The sequence below is a fragment of the Pipistrellus hanaki genome (genome assembly GCF_964339955.1).
Source record: "Pipistrellus hanaki genome assembly, chromosome: 8".
NCBI lineage: Eukaryota > Metazoa > Chordata > Mammalia > Chiroptera > Vespertilionidae > Pipistrellus > Pipistrellus hanaki.
Window position 1 is genome coordinate 37199639 of NC_140510.1, and position 22448 is coordinate 37222086.

Sequence of the window (22448 nt, forward strand, 5' to 3'; positions counted from 1 at the left end):
ACCTAAAAACAGAAAACAATACTTTTTGACACTGTCACTATTTGACAGCATGAGCCCTACTTTCAGATATACTTATGCTGGAACATAACCTCCCCTCTCCCCTCCCAAAAAAGGACCATGAGAATAAAAAGGACTAAATATGATCAACAACCCGGAGAACACCTTCAAGAAAGGCATCAGTGTCATCTGTCATGATCTTAACAGAGCCCTGGTCTGCATGGAAGGATGCAGTTTGCTTGTATCATTATTGGGGTAATAACTTAATTGATTTGTCTCAGTGGCTAAGGATGTAGACAAGATATTTATTCTGGAAGAAAAATACCTGCAATCATCTTTTTTTTTGTTTCCTCCACAAGCATCTTGCCGCTGACCTCTAAATCAGTTTAACCTTTTCTATGCAGACCTGCACATTTTTTACATACTTTAAGAGGTAGGTTTTGTTATTGCTGCTGCTGAAAGGCTCCGTGAGATATATCACAACATGGTTTCAGTACCCTTCTTTTTAAAAAACTAAGATAAAAACAAAACAAAACAAAACACACACAAAAGGCTGTAGCTCTAAGCTCCCAGCCCCACTCCCTTTTCCCAGCAGGGAGGGGATTCTGATCCAACCACTAAAGTGCCTTTGGAGTTCAATCTGTTAAAAAATGCATGAAACTGCATTGAAATAAGAAAAGGCGTGTGTATGACTCAGGCTTATCCAAGTATCTCTCTGCGACTAGATGTCACAGGATTTCCCTGTGCTTCTGAAAACTGAAAACCTTGAGAAAGTGACAGTAGAAGTTCCTGTTTCCTTTTTAAATAGACTAGGGAGGGGGGCGCGCGCGCGCGCGCGCGCGCGCACACACACACACACACACACACACACACACACACACACACACACGGGTCTTCCGGGTTTCCTCCGAATCGGGGCAGCTTCTCTGAGGTTTCAAGTGAGGATTGTTGCAAACCCACGTTAGGGCTTATCCTCGTACTCTCCTACACACACAAAGGTTTCCGGGGGGGTGGGGGGGGGGAGAAAAAAAAAAGCCAAACTTGTTGCAGAGCTGGGCGCAGCCCCCCAGCCCGGCGCGCCCGGCTCCCGCCTCCCTCCCCTCTCTTCCTCGGCCCCTGCCCCTTCCCCTTCCCCTTCCCCCGCGGCCCTCCTCCCCGGCCGGCGGGGGGGGCGAGGGCATCTCCCCGGCTAAGGTCACCGGCCCGAGCCGTCCCCGCCCGCCGCCTCCTCCGGCGGCAGCAAGGTCACCGCCCAGCCCGGTCCCTCCGAGCGGGGGAGCCGGGTCCGGCGGGCGCCGCCGCCTTTGTGCGCCTCCCGCCGCCTCACCTGCTTGCGGTGGGGCGTCCTGCAGTGGCTGCTGCCCCCGGGGTGGCCGCCGCCGCCGGGGAAGATCATCGCGGCGGGCGCGGGCGCGGGGCGGCGGGGCCGGGCGGGGGAGGGCGCAGCCAGGGGGCCGGCCGCTCCGGGAACTCCCTCTCGCCGCGCGGCGGCGGCCGGCGGGGGCTGCAGCTCGGCGGCGCGGCTTCTCCGCCCGGCACCTCCCGACTCGCCTAGAAGTGCGGCGCGGAGGCGGCGGCGGGAGCGGAGGCTCGGACGGCGCGGGCGGCCGCCGCCCTGCGGGCCATGGACGGGAGTTGGCGCGCGGAGCTGGGGCGCCGCCGGGGACTCTCCGGGCGGCAGCGGAGGAGCAGCGCCGCCGCGTCCCCACCTCCCGCGGCCTCAACCACCGCCCCGCGCGCCGGCCGGGGGCGGAGAGGCGGCCGCGCACCGCCCCGCGCCGCGCCCAGGCCGCCCGCGCCTCCCTCCCCGCTGCCCGCCGGGCCGCGCTGCCTCCCGGGCTGGGGCCGGGCTGGGGGGGGCCGGGGCCGGGGCCGGGGCGCCGACGGCGCCCCCGCTCCGGTGCAACGGTTGGGTCTGGCTCCCCGCATGCCGCACATTCCTTGGAGTAGCCACCCCCTTCTTTCCTCGCCCCCCCCCTTCTTTTCCTTTCCCCCCTTCATCTTTTCGCCTGAGCACCCGAGGAGGCAGCCCTGCACCCCGGCTCGAAGACCCTTGTAAGGGCATCGCTTCGGGGATCACTCTGACACCTGGGCTGGGAGCGAACTGGTCCCAGGTCTCCTCTCTCGTCTTGCATCCTTCCAAACTATCATCCTCCCGCCGTCCACTCGTCCACTCGTCCACTCGCCCGGAAAAGGTGCGGGCAATCACTCCTTCAAGGAAGCAACCAACCAACCCTCCCTCAATCCTCTGCAGATCCCGTCTCCCCCAGTTCACACACTCAAATGTTAGCAGCGAAAACGGGTCTCCACTCCCCAAGCCCTCGGCGCAAATACGCCAGTTAATGTTCCGTACTTCGTTTCTAAGCTGGCGTATACAAGTTACCTTCAAGATGACAATAACAAAGGATGAAAATCATTGAAGGCCATCGGTTTTGGTAAGCCTTTCCGGAAGACTGAAACGGTATAATCCTATGTGTTAATTATCAGAAGCGACACAGAAACTGAAGAAAGAAAGAAAAAAAAAAAAAAGGACAAAAGGAGGTAGTTTCCTTTGTTTCCCAGCTGAAATCATCTCAGGTGGCTCCAGAGCCACTTCTCTGGGTCCCCTTTGCCTTAGTGTGACGCCTAGAGCCTGCATGAAGAAGCCCTCTAACACAAGTCCCCCAGGCAGAGCCCGCCCTCTCTGGACAGGCCACGAGGACAGACTTGACACTGTCAAGTTGGCCCTTCCCAATGTGTCACAGAGAAATGTCGCCTCGGTGAGTTTCAGAGTTTCTTCCTTGAATCTGGTCTCTGACACCTTCCTGGAAAGGGCCATCTGCCCTGATAATGAAAATTCCTAACTTGACTGAGAAGTAAAGGCACTGGACTTCTGGCTGCCAGAATGAAAAAAAGAAAAAAAAAAATTCAAAGTCCCTATGGAAACCGAGTCGTCTAGCAAAGGTGTGGCCATTCAAGGTAGCCTGCACACTCCCAGTTGCTCCTCATATCTCCCTCAAAAGTAATGAGAAGTAGCAGGTCTCACCTAATAAAAAACAACCATATACATAAGTTATGCATATAATTCCCAATTCTTTCATAAGCAAAGGAAACAGTGCGGAAAGAGAAAGAAAGAAAGGAAGGAAGGAAGGAAGGAAGGAAGGAAGGAAGGAAGGAAGGAAGGAAGGAAGGAAGGAAGGAAGGAGAAAGAAAGAAAAAGAAAGGCTTTTCTGGGCACAGTCCTAGGCACACAATGGTCAAGTAAGAACTTGGTAAAATTGACAGAAATGTATTTATCCTTTAAAGTGCTTTAATAAATACAGTACAGCTAATCCATATATATAAGCAACAACTATTTCCTAATACTTCATGCATTTTTAAAAATATATTTTTATTGATTTCAGAGAGGAAGAGATAGAAATATCAATGATGAGAGAAAATCATTTATTGGCTGCCTTCTGCATGGCCTACACTGGGGATCATACCCACAACTCGGGCATGAGCCCTTGACTGGAATCGAACCAGTGACCTTTCAGTCCACAGGCTTCTATTCTATCCTCTGAGCCAAACCGGCTATGGCTACTCCAGGCATTTAGAGTTGTTTTGGCTGTCCCTTTGCTGTCTCCTCTCACTAGGACCCTTTATGGCACATTATCAACCACAAGTATAAAATATAAGGTTTTAGGTAGAAGTGTTCAACTTCTAGGTGCCTTTTCCTGAGAACTCAATGCCCAAGATCCCCACAATTCAGACCTGTCATCTTTGGGGGAAATTCCACGGACAAATTCAGTTGTCATTACTGGTCTCTTAGGAAACCACAAGGTAAACCACAAAAGAACAGCGTAGAGTAATTTTTCTACGGCTGTGCTCTAACGTCATGGTACTCTGGATACTGTACTAGGCTGCTAAGGCTTGACTTGATACCCTCCAATAGCTTTAGAACATAAGACAAAACTTCAAGTGATTAATTTTAATTTAAAATATGAAAAGAATTCTAATACTAGATAATAAAATATACCAAGACTATTAAATGAATAAAGGGCACTGATTTTAAGATTTTTTTTAAAAAGGTATCTATCAACAAAATGTAGTATTCTATAATGGTGAATGACATAATAGGAAGAATACAAGCATGTGTTGCCAAAAACACAAACAAACAAACAAACAATGTCTACCAGCCAGGGTTCAAAAGCTTCCAACTTACATAGGTGCCACACTCTTAACTAAGCAAAGTATCACAAAGAAAGGGGAAGGCAAGTTTTCCACCCTCAACCATTATATACGTAATTGAAGTAACAAAAGTTCAGATAATTCCAACATTTAAGAGAAATATGAAACCACGTGTGTCTATAGTATCAGTTATAGATAATCCACAAGTGCATAGTTGTAAGTAATTTCAGGGATGTGTCCCGGTAAGATTCATCTGGAAAAGTTTATTAAGCTTTGAAAACAAGTCAGTTTTAAGACAAACCATGTTAGGAAACATTCCAGAGAAACTGCAAATTATGGTAAGAACTGGGGTTTTGGAATCTGTCTCACACACGCTCATCCTCCTGAAAAGGAAGCTGAGACTCTGCTGCCGGTGGTCCTATGTCACCCTCCTCCCCCAACTCAGCTGATGGACTGAGTGGTGGGAATATGACCCGAGGGCAGCCGAGCCACAGACAAGCCAGTGTGACCTATGACATGTCTGAGGCTGAAAAAATGAGCAGAGCCTATCAGATTCTCACCCAGGGAATCGGATTCGGAAAACTCCAAGAGCTAAAACAGTTGGGAAAGGGGCAGAAACGGCAAGAGTGCCGGGGATAGAGTTGAGGTCACAAAAGCCAAAAGCATATGCAAGCCAAGGTTATGAGGAAGCAGAAACTATGAGTAAACAGGAAGCTGACTGGCAGCAAGCAGAGAGTCAAAAGATGCCAGGAGCGGCGAGCTCCTGGCCATTAGGTAATGGAGCCAGAGTCCCCGGTGCTGCTTTGGCTCTGGAGGCTGACAACAGCCCCTCCATGTGTATACTTAGCCACCCCCCTCCTCCCCGTTTCTTCAGATAATTTCAGTGAATCTGGATTCTGCCATCCAAGGAACAAAATTAAAACAGCCAAACAGATCTAGCTCCATATTTCAGCCTCCCACTTACTGGCCATGTGGCTTTGGGCAAGTTAGTTAACCTCTCTGAGCCCCAGACTCCTCACAGATTGTCTTAAGTATATACACAATACATCAACAAAAGTGCTAAACTCAATATAACTGGCAGCTGCTATTGTTTTTCCAGGTTTTTCTGCGGTGGTTGGTAGGTTTCAGTGGGAGTACTGGGTAAATAACTGATGCTCAGTAAGTCTGGCTGACTATCAAAGAGCAGAAGCAAGGGTGTAGCTGGAACTGACAAAAGCAAAAAAGAGCAAATTTGGATAGGGGGCGGCCATCTTTCCCATAACTGTTGAACAACCAAATGGAAATGCTTTTGAAGGCCGTTATACCACGGAACTAACTTTAAGCGTTTTGTTTGCTTGAATTGTTTGTTTTTAAAAAGAGAGATCTGGTAGACTGTTTCAGTAGCCCGTGTGCACTGAATTTTTCTTCCGTATTTGTGTTTGGCCCATTTCCTTTAATGAAGTTACATGTTGGACGAGGGCCATACCTGTATGGATGTGCAGGGGGAGACGAATGAGGACAATAAGGCCGGAGCCATCAGCATCTGCGGAAGCCTGCAATCAGGCAGAGATGAGACCTGCGACTTGCAAGGGTTCGTATAACTGGAATTTGAGAATCTGAATGTGGGAGACACTTGCTTCATAGAAACAATTTGAAAATTTATAAACCTTTCATATCTCATTCCACTTCCACAACTCTGTAAGGTTGGAAAGGCTATTAGGCTCCATGTACAGATGAAAGGAAGTGAAGTGAGGACTGACTGACCTACCCCACAGAGCTATAGTAAGTGGAAAGCATTAAAACCTAGACGGAGACAGGGTTAAAAGACAGCTGTCCTGTGCTCCTTCAATTCTGTAATGCTGTGCCTCCAAAAGCCTCATAAACAATGCTCTAATGCCCCGTGAGTACTTGTAGCTCCTGTGGCACCTGAGTTGCCGAACACTAATAATGCAAAGACATTAAGTGATAAGTGCCAGCCAAGTGGTCTAGACAATTATGTGCTACGGAGCCCACAGGAGGGTGAGATCAATACAGGATATGTAACGGGCGTGGGAAGCTCAGCTGTATAAATATTTTGTCTGAGGGACATTCAGGAAGAAGCACTGTGCAGACAACCTGAAAAACAGACCCGGAGAGAGAGGGCGGGGAGGAGAGAGGAGGTAGATGTGGGGCGGCCCCGGCTGAAGTCATGGCTAACTGATACACTCCCAGAATGAAGCAGATGATGAAAAGTGAAAAGGTTAGACGGCTCCCCTCCCCCAATTCCAACGCACACATTACTGAGCCCCATGGAAGAGAGGAGCCTTTGACTGAAATTACAAAGAAAGTATGACGGGAACGCTAAGCCTGGAAAGAAGAAACAACACATGGAGGCAGAGAAGATGCCCAATGAGAGAAGAATGGCACGCCTCTGCCACAAAAGAACACACCTGCAGCAGGCTCCAGCCTTCTGTCATTGCTACTACATTCCAGGCACTTTTTATTTTTATTTTTATTTATCTGGGTCACATCAAAACAGAAAGGAATTAAGAGGAAAATTCATCCAACATTATTTATCTTTAATGAATAAAACATAATCACATAGTATTAGTGAGTGTAAGCAGTTCACACTAAAAAACCATTTACGTTTAGTGCCTCCATTACTCACAAGGCCCCTGGCTCAGAGAGAGATAGAAAGACAGAGACAGAGACAGAGACAGAGACAGAGACAAAGACAGAGAGAGAAGAGGGGAGAAAAGAGAGGAAAAAGAGAGGAAAGAGAAACGAGATGTTTTAAATTTCTGTTCTTTCCCAGTACAAAACAGAGTTGATAAAGTACTCTATTTCTAAAGTAGCAGAAATATTTTGTTATTTACTATTTTCTTTTTTTAAAAATTTATGATTCTTATTCTAGACTCAAAGGCTCCCTAGACACGTGTAAAATGAAACCACTATAATAAAACTATAGCTCTGCAGCTATAATCCTAGAAGGTATATAGAAAACATAACATAGACATATACTGATGACTTTTACCAGAAGCAATATTCTGGTAATTCCTAAATCGACCCTGATGAACAGAAAAGAAGAAACGGGCTTCACCCTACTGTGCTTCTTTGCAAGAACTAATACCCAATAGCTCTCATTTATTAACTACTGTATTCCAGGGTCTCCCCCCCCCCCCAACTATATTCCAGGCACTTTCTCAGCACCCCTCCCCCCTCACACACACACAATAAAAAGAGAAAAGAATGGCTATCTCATTTTACTGAAGAGAAAACTGAGACTCAGAGGTTTAAGTAATTTTCCCAAAGCCACATAAATCTAATACATATTTATGAAATTTGAACTCGGGTCTCTCTAACTCCAAAGTCCCCTCCCTCTAATAATTCTAATAATAGTTATCATTAATATTACTCATAGATAGAGTCCAAACTCCACCCACAGGGGAAAACTTAAGAGCGCAACGCTAGGTGTGCATTACAATCTATCTGACCCTTGGGCAAGTCACTTAAGGATATGGACTTACATAGAATTTCTATTCAGCTGAATATGAAGGCAAATTATCCAATATAAGGATGTATAATAATGGTACAGATATATATTCTGGCCCAAATTAGCTCCTAATCTCATTTAATTGATTGTCGTTAAGGTGTAACCTCTCTCTTGCAACCAGTTTTATTTTCTGGAATCATTGGTGGGATGGAGTTGGGAGAGAGGCAAAAAGACAATCTTCTAGAAGCCAGGATGGTGATAGGTGAAAGGTATTTCCTGAATCTTGAACTGGAACTGAAAACATATTTTCCCTCAAAAATAATGGGAAACCATATTAGCAATCAGCTTCATTATTTAACCCATAGATGCTTATAGGTCAATTAAAATCCTAATCACCATTTAGGACATTTCTTCCTATGGTAAAACATCTTCCAAATTTGAAGCAAATAATTTACAATCCAATTTTTTTGGGTATAATCTGCTTGTAAATTTTACTCCTGCAGAACAGTTAATAAAATTCAATGTTTTCTCAAATTCCTGGCAGAAGGGGACTCTGTAAATTCAATTTATTTTTCTGTTTTTGTATAAAAACAGGCGCATGGGTTTTTATTCTTTAAAAAAATAAAACAGCCCTGGCCAATTTTGCTCAATGGATAGAGCGTTGGCCTATGGACTGAAGGGTCTGGGGTTCGATTCTGGTCAAGGGCACATGCCAGGGTTGTGGGCTCGATCCCCCATGTGAGGCGTGCAGGAAGCAACTGATCAATGATTCTCTCTCATCACTGATGTTTCTATCTCTTTCTCCCTCTCCCTTCCTCTCTAAAATCAATAAAAATATACTTTAAAAAATAAAACAAAAAGAATTGGGGGCGAGGCTATATGAATTAAAAATTCAAGATGTTTTGGTTTGGTTTATATAACACTGAATTTGTATCTGTAGATCAAATTCTGTAAGAGAATAAAGGCGAGTCAACCAGGGATGGGTGCCTCAATTCTCTATATTCTATGTGCAGATATGGCATTGGAGCTGTTATTCTCCATTTCCATAGCAAGCCTATAAGAAAATAAGTGCTGGCTTTCAGATTACATAATGATAATTCAACAAGTTTTCCATGAATCACAGTAAAAATTTACAGAGTATAGAAAAAGATATTAGGTGATTTTTGAAAGTGCAGTTTACCTAAAGAGACGGGAGTAACAAAATCATAGTGTGAGCAAACTATGGTAAAGAATAAGAACTGAGATGAGGAAGGAAGGGGCTGATGGGCTGTGGAAATAGCTAATCACATCTACCTCTTGTTATATGACCTGGGAAGAGAAAGACAGTACTTAGGAAAGCAATGGAATTTGTGGAAAATTAGAACAACAACAACAACAAAAAAATCTAAACATAAGAAGCAAAATTCAAACATATAATGACTATCTCCTTGCCAAGAGTAAAAATAAATATTGGAATGACTATTTCGACAATACAGGGTGAATAACTGTACCTGAGACAGATAAAACTATCATAAAAGTTAAGAATGACGAAAGGTTATCCCTAAATGTCTGGGGGAAATAAGCATGGTCTATCCAAAACCTGCATCCTTAAGCACAGATCAGGTTTGAATGCAAAGGAGAAGGAGAACGAGAAGACAAAGAAGAAGGTGGTTCCCTTTCTCTTCAGTTGTCAGACTTACCATTAAATTATGTCTATTCCACCTAAAGAGGAGGGTAATATCCTTTAAGTGGGGTGCTTAAAAGCTTTTCCTTCTCCACTGAATTATAATATCAAAGTTAAAATATGAAAATATGGAATCAGAAATGAATTTCTATTCAGTTGAATATGTATGGAGACAAACTTTTCAACATGAGAATATTTAGTCAAGGGTTCTGAAATGGGCTACATAAGGAGCTTACAAAAATTCACAACCCTAGGTGTCTTTAAGAATGACTAGTTCTGGGTTATTTCATAAACTTAACACATAGGGCCAACTGATGACAGACCTGTGGCAAACTGATACTCCCCGAGTGAAGAGAAGGCGAATGAGGAAATTCTGATGTTGTCCTGACAATATGACTGATCATGACATCAGCAATTCCTAATTCCAAACTATAGAGAACACTCCCAGAATGCTGACAACATATTATACAGATCCTCCCAAAATCGCCCTCCTTCCTTTCTCAATCACAAGTGTGTGGATGTTTCAACCAAAGGATTATTAAGCATTAAAATCCTGTTAAACTGTTTACAGTTGGAAAAGGTGCCAAGAGGAAGAAGTAGATAATTTCTGAAGCTATTTTTCAGAAAATATATATGAGCGAGAGACCTATTAAGAAAACATATGTATTTTAAATATTTTATATGTGTATGTATATTAATGCATCGAAGCAGGATGAATGTCTAAAATGTTAAAATGTACAAAAGGCTTTGTTATACATGATCTCATTTAAGTCTCAGAGAAGGAAGCAGGGCAGGCATTCTCCACTTTTTTAGAACTGGTGAGATAGCCTCGGGTAGGTTAAACAACTTGTTGTAGGTCAAGGATTACTACAATAATGGAATGAATGCCACTGTCTCTCCATGGACACTGTCACCAATAATAAATCCATGCCATCTATCCATATTTACCCATATCCTTAGAAAGTTCTCTGTTAAACAGCCTCCAAATCGGAATCTATCATCACAGTTCTTCTACCCTAGGACAATAGAATGCGTCTTCTGTAATTGAAGGGTGCTTCTATACTGCCGCACCCATAAAAATGAGGGTGGAGTCTTATTTTGAGGCTTAATAAGCTTATAAAGATTACTTAAACTGCCTTTAAATCCCTAATGAGTTATTTAACCTATTGTTCTACATGGTAGTTTTGTTGGAGGCATGAATGGATGAGGGAAGCTAGTTTTCATATTCATACACATACAACAAATGGCAAAAATGATAATCTTCACCCTTTTTTCAAAGCAATGATTTTATCTGAAGCTAGAAAGAGCTGAATGTAAGCTATGGAGTCATCAAATTTTAGAAAGTATACTTTACAGATTATATTAAACATAGTGAATCTGAATCCTAATCTTTATATCACTTGAGCTGTAATGAATGTTGCATTTTGTATCTGTATGCAACTTATTAAGGAAATGGGGTTCCATGACCGAATGGTTTCTTTAACCTCAACTATTACTGTTGGAATAAATATTCTTGCTTTACTTTTTAGGGAAAAGGAAATAGTCCTATTCATCTTTCTGAAATCAGACTTCTATAAATATTTGGATATGAACTGTACGCCATGCACTCAAAGATGCTACTGATTATAAAATACAGGACAATTACTGAGATATTAACATTTGAAAAAATGGACAACAGTAATTATAAGGCATCATAAATCATAAGAAGATACAGCCTAATCTCAGCTATGTTGAAATGAAAAAAAGGCATGTCTTAGAATCTATGCAGTATGGTATACAGGTGCATGAAACATGCGTGCAAACACACCCACATGTTTTTCTTACTCATAGCCTCCGCTTGAGAAATATTTTTTTTTCAAGCAATCATTTTTTAACCTCCTAAAGAACAAAGAGCTACTAAGTGGTTACAAGTAAATGCCTCACACACTCAATTTTTCCAAGGAGATCTGACAGTGTCTTACAACTAGTGGGCACAGTCTCTTTCAGTTAGAATGAGAACTTGACCCTCAGCTCACTAGTCTGCAAGGCACCCCTTGCAAAGGAACATGTTGAGCTGCTGCTTTCCTCCGCATCCACCCTCCCTCATACAATCACATCAGGTTATACCCACAGTGCTTCAGATATACAATGCATTCAGATAATAAGAAAGGTTAAAGGGAGATGAATAGAAATCTGTAGATATTTATCAGACTTCACTCCACACTTCTTGATACTGCTGCTTTAAAGTTGTCCGTTGCAAGCATAATTTGATAACATTCATCCTAGACTGTTATTTTTTTTAGTGAGTTTCAGTCACACAATACATACATATGGACATACACTCAAAAGATCAGTCACCATAGTCGCTCTGACACATAGCACCAATTCCAGCCTACGAGTCTTACAGATTTCCATCTTTTGGCAGGCACTGGAGTGCCAGTTCTCAGTCGTCCTAAGGCTTCAGACAGGAAAAGTAATTTTTATGTCAATCAGATATATTAGGTAAAAAGGCAAATGTCTAAACTGGCTATCACAATCCTTAAATCTGATATGAAACTACAAAGTGAATCAAAAGCAGTAACTTAGCAGGTAAGATGACCTCATTGTAGAAAGCAATGGTTCTCACTTGAAGCAGTGACTATTAGCAGTACCTGCTACTTCTTATGTGTTCAGGAACGACTAGTTCCCTTGCATTTCCACCTTCTTCCTTATGTAACTTCCCTTTTAGTCAACTCACTGCTGGTGTGAAGATAAAGCTGATATGAAAAAGTGAAACAAACTGGTCAATTTATTAAAACAACCATGGGTTGGTCAAACAGAAACTTGAACGTTATATATGAATTTCATTTATAGCTGTTATGTTTTCTTTTGCTATAAAATAATATTGTAACTGATTCCACATGGAAAACTATTTTACAGACAATATTAACACATCAAACCACTAACAGAACCCAAGTCCCTACCTCAGAGCCTGGTACACATTAGGCATCCAAATATTGGTTCAAGTGAATGGATGAATGAATGAACGAGTAAATCAACAATATCTTTGAAATGCATGCAAATCCTATTCAAATACAATAGATATTACTTCCTAAAAGTAAAACAAATGTTTGATTTTGAGGTGTTAATTAAATAACAAATTATAAATTACAATTTATTGAGCAAATTTCTTCACATAATTTAGCACATGGCTAAGAGTTTTTCTTAAGTAATATAATTTGATCTAAAACCCCAACCTTACAGGTCCTTAAACTCCACTTCAAGAAAACCAGCATATCCACTTTGCTTCAATGACTAACATCATTGCACACCATCAAGTCCTGAAATTCCCATCTTTCGATCTCTTCTGCACTCTTATTATCCTATATAATATAAAAGGCTAATATGCAAATAGACCGAACTGATAAACAACCAAACCAAACAACCAGTTCCTATGACATGCACTGACCACCAGGGGACATGCATGGAACATGGCGGGCGTCGGCCGCAGTGGGATGGTAGAGCAGGTGAGCAGGGGAGCCAGACCAAGGCAGGGCACCAGTTGCTATCATTAGGGTGAGCCTCTGGTGGTTACTGAAAATTCTTTGCTCCCTCTGGCACAGTTCCATCAGGCACTCACACTTGCTGCTGGCACCAATCCCGTTCACACCCACTGCCAGCACCCAGCACTGGCCCTAATTGCTCAGCTCCATCAGCTGGTGGTAGCAGTGGCTGCTGGCCCTGGTCATACCTCAGGGCTTCTCCACCTCTCCCTGCTCCAGAGGGGTGATCAGGGCAGCAGCCACTGCTTGTACCCACTGCTGGCGCTTGGAGCCAGCCACAATTGCTCAGCGTCAGTGGGTGGTAGCGGTGGCTGCCGACCCAGATCACCCCTCAGGGCTTCTCCACCTCCTCCTGCTTCTGAGGGATGATCAGGGCAGCAGCAGCCGCTTGCACCTGCTGCTGGCACCAGCCCCCATTGCTCCATACTGTCAGCAGGTACAAGTCGGGGCAGTGCTGTCAGCATGTGAGAGCGGTGGCAGTGGGAATGGGGCTGCTGGCAGACAAGGGATGGGGGCCACAGTGGGAAGGGCTGGATGGGGACACAGAGGATAGGTCAAGACCTGCCCCTGTGCCCACCCCAGCCTCGCAGCCCATGGTTCTTTTCAAGGTGCACGAATTCATGCACTGGTCCCCTAGTTAGTAATAATAGTATTAAATAACAGCTGAGTGTGTAATAGGTATTGTGATAAGTATTTTACAGGCATTGTCTCATTAATCTTCATACTACCATTATTATTCCCATTGCAATGTGGAAATTTCAGCGTCCCTTCATTCTCTTTGTAAGGCCACTCCTCAGTTCTGTCAGGTTGCCACAGTCACCAAGACAACACCTCCACACATTTCACTTATTTCCAACCAATTTAAAACCCCAAATCAGGCCGGTACCCATATTCCTTTCATTCTTTCAGATGAGCACTTTAAAAAGAGAAGAAAAAAGGCTTTTAAAAAACTGATTATTTTTTTAGAGAGAGAGGGAGGAAAAGGGAGAGAAAGTGTAGGGAAGCAATGGACTTAGTTGGAAAGTCTGTAAGGAGGAAACTCCATCAATGTATTGATTGGCTGCTTCTTGCATGCCCCCTACTGGGGACCAAGCCCAAAATCCTGGCATGAGCCCTGACCTTGAATTCAAAGAACAACCTTTTGGTGTACAGAATCATGCCCAACTGAGGCACACCGGCCAGGGCTCAGAGGAGCACTCTTAACCACCAGGTTTTTTTTTATTCCTCCTCCTGAGTTGTTGACAACTGCAAATCATAACAATGCTTGTTGGCTTCACATAAAATTACTTAAGCCTAGCATTCGTTTTACTCATTTCCAAGGGGCTCCCTACCCCATCCCACTTAGAATTAATTCCAAACCTTTTATTTTTCTCCTCAAACCTCAATCTCACTCCTGTCAAATACCATTGCAGACATCATTTGACATTATTTGCATGATGTCATCACCCAGAACAAAGAGGTCCACACATCTAGAGAATCAATCTTGGCTTTTCTCTGTCGGGATCCACACTCATGGATCAAACTTCCTTGAGCCTCCATTTCCCCTGGCTAGCATTCACTGCTCTCCTTCCCTCCCTTCCTCCCTCCTTCTCTCCCTAATGCCACCAGTGAAATCTATATTTTGCCTACTATGGCAACTTGAAGTATACTTTGCTTACACTTATCTGTGTGTTTCAGTGGAATCTAAGCCTGTTAAGAGCTAGAGTTCTAGCTCACTTCCGGGCATACAGTCTCAACTCTATAAGCAAAAACTTATTTCAAATGTATTGACCTAGGAGACTAAGAAAAAATTTGCAATTTTCATAAAACCTAAAAGAAAATTATCCTCATGCTCATGTAGCATTCTTACTATTTTGTTTTGTTTTCACACAGACGGTACTCAGAATCTGAGAACCACTTTTTCTCTAATGAGGGAAAATACTCTCTAATGCATTTGGGAATGCTGATTATTTCCAAAGTGCAGTTGGAATAAAAGGAATAAAAGCCCATTAACTGCGGACAGTCATGCTGTAAAAGGAAAATGAATACTGGATACTCATGCTTCAGGAGGGAAAACTCTGCAACTGACTTTAAACTGCTTTTCAGGTTCTTCTTCAACCCAATTTTTAGTTAAAAATTTTTTTTAAAAAAGGATAATGTACATTTGGTTTTAATTATGCTTACCATCTATATATATAAAAAACCAGTGACTGTAATGCTATAACAACCATAACAATCGGTCACTATGATGCCCACTCTGGACAGCGTACCTCCCGAGGGTAGGGCCAGGACAATCTCCCATGGCCCCTCCCGCCCCTCCCTGCCAGCCTCACCCCCATCAGCCTGTCGGATCATGATAGGTTTACAGCCCTTCCCCTCAGCTGCCCTGGACCTGATTGCAATCCCACCCCAATAGGGGGCAGGGCTGGCCAGCCAACCTCTCACAGCCCCTCCCCCAAGCCTGCCTTGCGCCTATGATCCTTCACCACCCTGATAGGCCCACAGCTCCTCCCCCCAGCAAGCCCTGCCCCCTATAGGCCCCCATCACCCTGATAGGCCTGTAGTCCCACCCCCTGGCCAACTCCACCCCTAATCGCTCTCACACCCTAATAGGGGTTGGGGCTGGCTGATCAACCTCCTGCAGCTCTTTCCCCTGCCTGGCTCCACCTCATACAGGGCCTCCACCCCATCAGGGACAGGGCTGTCTGGCCAACCACTCATGGCCCCTCCCCATGGCCAGCCCCACCCCTAATTGGCCCCCCAACCCCAATCAGGGGTGGGGCCCATAAGCCAACCACCCACAGCCCCTCCTCTCAGCTGGCCTGGCCCTGATTTGGCCCCTAACGGGGTGGGCCAACCGGACCCCACCCATGCACAAATTCGTGCATTAACTATTATTGACATGGCAGAATCTAGGAAAGATTTTATAGAATGAACTTCAAAACATCTCTTTTGTGTTAAAAACAAACACACACTCACACACACCAAAAAGCTAGGCAAGGAATGAAGAATTGAGAAATCTTTCCTAGTGTTTATTTTATGCCTTGAGCAACCAAAAATCCAAAAGCTAAAGATGAGCAATAGGGAACTTTAAAAATGAACATAGAAGGAATTGTTGTCTTAAGATAATCAGAAACTGGCCCAGCCAGCATGGCTCAGTGGTGGAGCCTCGACCTATGAACCAGAATGTAATGGTTCAATTCCCAGTCAGGGTATATGTAGGGTAGTGGACTCAATCCGTATTGGAGGGCATGCAGGAGGCAGCCAATCAATGATTCTCTCTCATCATTGACTTTTCTATCTCTCTCTACCTCTCCCTTCCTCTCTAAAATAAAATTTTAAAAAAAACATTTTTTTCAAAAAGATAATCAGAAATTGATAATCTATTCACAGATATATAATTAAGATATGACAGCAAAAAAAAAAAAAAAAAAAAAAAAAAAAAAGAGTAGTCTTCAGATCCATATTAAAGATCTTAATCTTGGTTCCTGGGTACAATATGGTTAACAGAATGACTACTTCATTTCTTGGCACCTCAAGTTAAATTATCTTCATCCCTAATAGTACCTATAGCTGCTTAAATGGGGCAGCAGGAAGTGGGAGGATTTAAAGGCAGTTCTACCTTTTAATGGGCTAGTCCAGACAGCTGTCTTTTAGTTATTGTATATCTTATTAGCTCTTTTAAAGTTTGATTCAAAGAGACGATAACTTACTTTTAAAATTCTCTAACAATGTTCCTCATCTATTCATTCAACCAATATTTACAAGGAGCATACTGTCGTCAAACTGCTGAGCGTTGTGCATAGATTGGGCGGCCATGAGGTCTCTGAGGGGCTGTGACTAAGCTGGAGTTGGGAGGAAACAGAAACAATGAGAGAGGAATCATCATTTGTAATAGTGACTCACAGGGCAGGGATTTTTAACAACTATGAGACTCCCAGGAGTGGAGGAATGGAGATACCAGCAGATAGCAAAAACCAAAGTAGCCAGACTCAGAAATCTGCTCAGCAAAGAGCAACTGGGTGATAGAAATGGAAGAAGTACAAGAGGCAAAATTCAAAAATTACAGATCTTGAATTTGCGCCTTGAACTGAGAATAATCATCCAGTTGGTCTCCATGAGGCCCATGGCCACTATGGTTCCTGCCAATCCTGAGGCCTGGAAAGGCAACTTTCCTGGGCTCCCTGAAATCTGGTCTCATAGCTGAGCTTCTGATGCCCTTATACATTTTTGACTTAACCAAAGAGTAGTGTGTCAATATTACTTGCAATCAAAAGCATCTTGCTAAACAAAAACTAACACAGTTGTATCAGAAACTACTCTTGGAAGTTAGCACTTGGCAACATCAAGCCTTTGAAAGAGGAAAATAATTTTATGTCAGATAGCACCACCTGCTTATTTAAAACAATTACTAAATTATGTCTTTCAAATCATTTATTATTAACAAAATCACCCTAATTGCATGAAATGATTAGCAGGTACTACATTCATCTTTCTTATCATCCCAATTAAAGTTTATATTTCTATACCCAAAAAGAACCACAAGTTTCTCATGTACAATCTGACCTGTCTCAAATTCTTTGAAAGGAATGACAACATATGGGCTCCTCCACCCTCCTCCCCAAAAAAATCCCAACGTACAAATTAGACTCTCCTTCATCAAACTTAAAATATCTTTAATGTTGATATGTGTCAATGCCTCAATGTCTCTAAAATAGACTATCCTTTGATATATGAGGTAATATTATTCTTTGCAAATTCTTCTAAAAAGTGTATATAAATAATAGGCACTGTTTAAGTCTTAGGGATTCTGTTTTGGTTTTAAGTGTCCATGTTTTAAATGAAAGGAGGCATGTTTCTGCTATTAGAAACCAACAGATATTTGGTAAGGTGGTCTCAAGAGTTGTATTATATTTAGGAATGAGCCCTTCCTTTCCAGATTGGTGCTACTGCCTCATTCTGGTGACCTCTAAACAACCCAGGGTCACAGTGGATTCTCTTTAATTAATATCTCACTGGAGGAAGGAGAGCATGTCCAGAGGAAAACAATGCATTGAAGACATTATGAACAAACAAGGGTCTGCAAGGCAACTTAGTGATTTGTTTAAGGAATGAAAATCAGCCTACTTTCCTTTCTATTACCATAGAAATGCTAAAAATGGTTTTGGTTCCTCAGATTGAGAAGGTTGGGATTTCTATGTATGTTTATTAATTCTGGTTAATGTGTTAGACTTTCCAATTTTAATTTTATACCCTTGATTGAAAATTCTGTATTGATTGTTTAGACAATATTTGAAAGGAATGCAGATTTTTTTTCAATAGATAGAGTTACACATATATTGATATATATGCGATTTGATATGCATGCTATTTTGCTGTATTGACTGCAGGCTTCAAAACTTCATATGTAAAATTTGCTGAAGGTGTTAACATCATAGATATTTTTATGCTTAAAAATGAATGTCATGTCAAAAAAAAAAGAGCATTTGCAGGAAGTTTTAATTCATTATTTTGAAGCAAAAGTTACTGTATACGTCAGGAAGCTTATGGTGAACATGATCCATCTCAAGATACTGTGAACACTGGTTTAAACGCTTTAAAAGTGATGATTTCAATGTGAGAGACAAAGAACATCCAGGTCAACTGAAAAAGTTTGAAGGCCAACAATTACAAGCATTATTGGGTGAAGATGCATGTCAAAGTCAAAAACAACTTGCTCAGCAAACAATTTCCGACGATTTACAAAGAATGGGAAAGATTTTATAGGAAGGAAAATGGGTGCCATCTCAACTGAACAAAAGACAAATGGAAAACTGAAAAGTCATCAGTAAAATATTGCTTCAATGGCAAAAAAGAAAGTCTTTTTTGCATGGAATTGTGACTGGTGATGCAAAGTGGATTTATTTTGAGAATCCCAAATGCATGAAATCATGGGTTGATCCAGGTCAACCATCAACATCAACTGCAAGGCCAAATCGCTTTGGAAAGAAGACAATGCTCTGCCTTTGGTGGGATCAGGAAGGTGTGGTGTATTATGAGCTTCTAAAACCAGGTGAAACCATTAATACTGATTGCTACCTACAACAAATAAACAATTTGAACCACACTTTGATCATAAAATGGGCCAGAAGACACGGCAAAGTAATTTTGCTTCATGATAACGCACCATCACATACTTCAAAACCAGTTAAAGACACATTAAAATATCTTGCATGGGAAGTATTAACCCACCCACTGGTCGAACTCCCGGATGAACTACTAGTCAAGGGGACAATATGCATATTAGGCTTTTATATATATCCTATATATTAAAAGCCCAGCAATGGGAATGGTGGGACAACCTGAAGGACTGGAATAATTGGTGGCTATGACATGCACTGTGGCAGCCAACCAGCCTGACACAGGCCCCAATCTCCCCCCAATTCCCCCACCCTTATTGGGGGTGGGACCAGCCGGCCAATCGCCTATGGCCCCTCCCCTCTGCCGGTCAGATCCAATGGGCCCCCAATGGGTTAGGCCAGCCAGACCCCACCCTTTCACTGGGCCTCTAGTGTTTGTGTGTGTGTGTGTGTGTATATACATATATATATACATATACATATATATGTGTGTGTGTGTGTGTGTGTGTGTGTGTGTGTATTCAACTATCTTATGAAGCCAGGAACAAAAATTATATTTAAACTAGAGGCCTGGTATGATAAGGTTCCAAGGCCTGGCCGGCGATCTGGGCCAATCAGGTTCTCCACCATGTTCCGTCCCGCCCCCTGGTCATCAACACATATCAGAGCGAGTGATTGAACTTCCCATCTCGCGGTCAAACTCCCAAGCAGACACTTTGTATATTAGCCTTTTATATACATAGATTAGGCTCACTACAATAAGTGAATGAATAAAACTGAATCAAAAATAAATTTTGCCTAAAGTTCAGGAATAACAATTTTAAATTTTTGAATTGGACATGTTGATATACATAAATATGTATTTATGAATATCTCTATCTATCCGTTTAACTATATTTGAGTATTTATACATAGATAATAGATACTTGTACTATAGATTACATATAAATCTTTCATATAAATATAACTCCAAAGGAAATCATATTCTCAAAATAACAGAGTAAAATTCTTAAAAATTAAGACAGTTGTGTGTATGAACAAGCCATGTTTTTAGTTTATTAAATCATCAGTTGAAAATACTGACACTGATTAGTGGTTTCTACTAGGTGCTATTTACAAGAAACCACCTCTGCAGGGTGCCCGTATCAGTTTCATAATCACTTAGTACACTCGCCCTACAGAGTTACGTCCCAGGCAAATGTGCACGCTAAGTTGAATTTCATTCTCTTCAGGAAGTGACTTTTAGTCAAGATTGAATACAGCTGTTAGCACAGACCACTGTTCCAAAAACATTTCTATGAGAACTGGATTGAAAAATGAAAGAAAACACCATTTAAGAGTTGCAAATTCACTTTCATTATTCAAATCTGAGCAACTAAACAGGAGAGGAATCTTTGGTCTCAGTTAGCTAAAACAGGCTTTTAGAAATATTCAAAAGAAAACATGCAGCGTGGTTAAAAGATGGCTGTAAGACTTTCCATGTACTTTTGTAGCCTCTATATTTTAATAACCAGCTCCCCAGTCTGTTTATAACTAATTTAGTGCCTTGTTTTTTGGTTTCAAAAAAAAAAAAAAATCAGTGTTATACTAACAATTTTTTCCCTTAAATTCCATTGTCTAATACAACTTGTTTTTCTCTCTTTATATTCGCAGAAATAGAGCCTGGCAAATAAAGCAGGGCCTCACCAGAGGAAATGCTGCCAGCTAAAAACACCGGATGTAATCGAGACCACAGGAGACACATACTTGGTTATACATGTCGGACTAAAAAGAGGTATTGGAAAGAAACAAAGCCTAACTTTTCATTGGATGGCTTCGTTGTTTTCGTGAAATCTTACTACTTCATAGTTTATTCCTAAACAAAACAAAATCTGTCGGAATTATTCTGATAATCCTAGGTTCTGCTTTCTTGAGCTTTAAAAGGAAAAAAAAAAAAAATCTATGGATTTGTACCACCATCCATGGCCATTCTATCCCTGAAAGAAGAGAGAGAGGAGGCCCAGCATGCCAGACAAGACATTGCAGTACAAGAAACTTGGATCAGCTTCAGCAAATAGCTGAGAAAATAGCATTCTGTAAGAAGGCAATTTCTGATGTCTTTCCTTTTTTAAAGAATCGGAATATATCTGTCTGTAAAGGGACAGATAACAGAGTACGTTAATAAGCATTATTAATTGTGGTGAGGTGCGGCTAGGAAAACTCCATTTACAAAGTCCATAGTAGCTGTTTTTCTATTCCCAGCCTTTGACATTGTACTTCCTTTTGTCCAGAGTGAGGATGATAGTGATGATGAATATTGTTTCCCCACTGGCCAAGGGAAGCCAAATGTGAACTTTTATTTAAAGAGGAAAGCATAATGCTTTGGTACCTTTTTTCCCCCCTCCTTTTTTTTTTTTTTTTTTTTTGGCTATCAGTACTTTCTAAGCTTCACATTTCTATAGCTACCTATTGCTCTCTTTCTAACGATTTTTGTCTTTAGACAAAACTTAAAATTGAATTTACTTTTTGATCAGAGATCAGAATATTTTCCTTGTCAAAATATAATACTTTTTACTTAAGAGCTTGACTGGATGGGAGCAGTTAGCAGTTCTTAGACTTTAAAAATGAACAGCAAGTCTTTCCATTTTTTCATGCAATATGATCAGTGTTCCTTAGGAAGGCAAACAGTTCTCATAAGGGATGAGAGAATCCTACCATAACTCACACAGAAGAAAGCCCAGATGTCAGTAGGAGCAAGTCATTTTTGAAACCGCGTTGTTATATATGTCAGCCATGTTATTATTTCAAGCAATCCCTTTGAAAAAAAGAAAAAGAAAAAAAAAAAAAAACCTTTTGCCACTAGAGGGAGTTCAAATTTTAACTTCTAAAACAATAAGAAGTATGTTTGTAGTCCATTTCTTTTTCTTTTCTTGTTTTTTTTATTATTAAATAAGACTGAATCAGGAATTTGATTTTTGAAGCATATAGTTTTCCCTTCACCTAGAGTAACCACTCTTGAATACATTTGACGGTTATCATGCACAGCACATTGATCCTTAAAATGTTAATCTCTGGTAGCAGTGCAGGTCAAGAGTTTGGCTCTAATTGTTTATTGATCAAGAACGGAATCCGTAATCATCAAGCTTTACTTAATAATAATTGTGGTAAAATGTTCCATAGGTGCTGCCACAGCCCCTCTGCACATGCTTCCCCAATGTGACTTTGCCCTCCTCAGACGAAAGCTGAAACCTATTTTTCCTACCGCTGAATGCGATGGCCCAGAAGAATGCAAACGTGCTGCTGAGTGATTTGCTGGTCTAGGTCTTAAGAGGCCTCGAGCCATCTACCATGTAAAGAATTCTGGCGTCGGTGTGCTTATCCAGGAAGAAAGCCCACATGGAAAGAGAGGTCCTGCAGAATGAGAAGCCCAGTAGAGGCATTCAGCCAGGGGCCTGGCAACTACAAAGCTTGTGACTGACCATCAGAGACATTCCAGCTGCAGCCAAGCTCCCATAAGAAAATGCTGTATCTCTATTTTTAAATTCTGTATCTAGTATTGTAGTGATTACCCAATAATCAAGCACTGACTA

The 22448-nt window shown here is 42.0% G+C and overlaps 1 protein-coding gene across 11 annotated transcripts in view; it reads right to left on the reverse strand.

The window, feature by feature from the left end:
• Nucleotides 1-22448, reverse strand: part of RBMS1 (RNA binding motif single stranded interacting protein 1) — a 216627-nt gene that overhangs the window by 133854 nt on the left and 60325 nt on the right. For 2 of the 11 annotated variants that reach the window (XM_084891553.1, XM_084891551.1), the window contains exon 1: nucleotides 1325-1749. The exons of 6 other annotated variants lie outside the window; for them this stretch is intronic. In XM_084891553.1, the coding sequence (XP_084747679.1) occupies nucleotides 1325-1393 (69 nt within the window). In that variant the 5' untranslated portion in view covers nucleotides 1394-1749. Of the gene's footprint in view, nucleotides 1-1324; nucleotides 1750-22448 lie in introns of those variants that run through there. 3 more of the 11 variants (XM_084891549.1, XM_084891555.1, XM_084891557.1) reach the window with 2 other exon arrangements.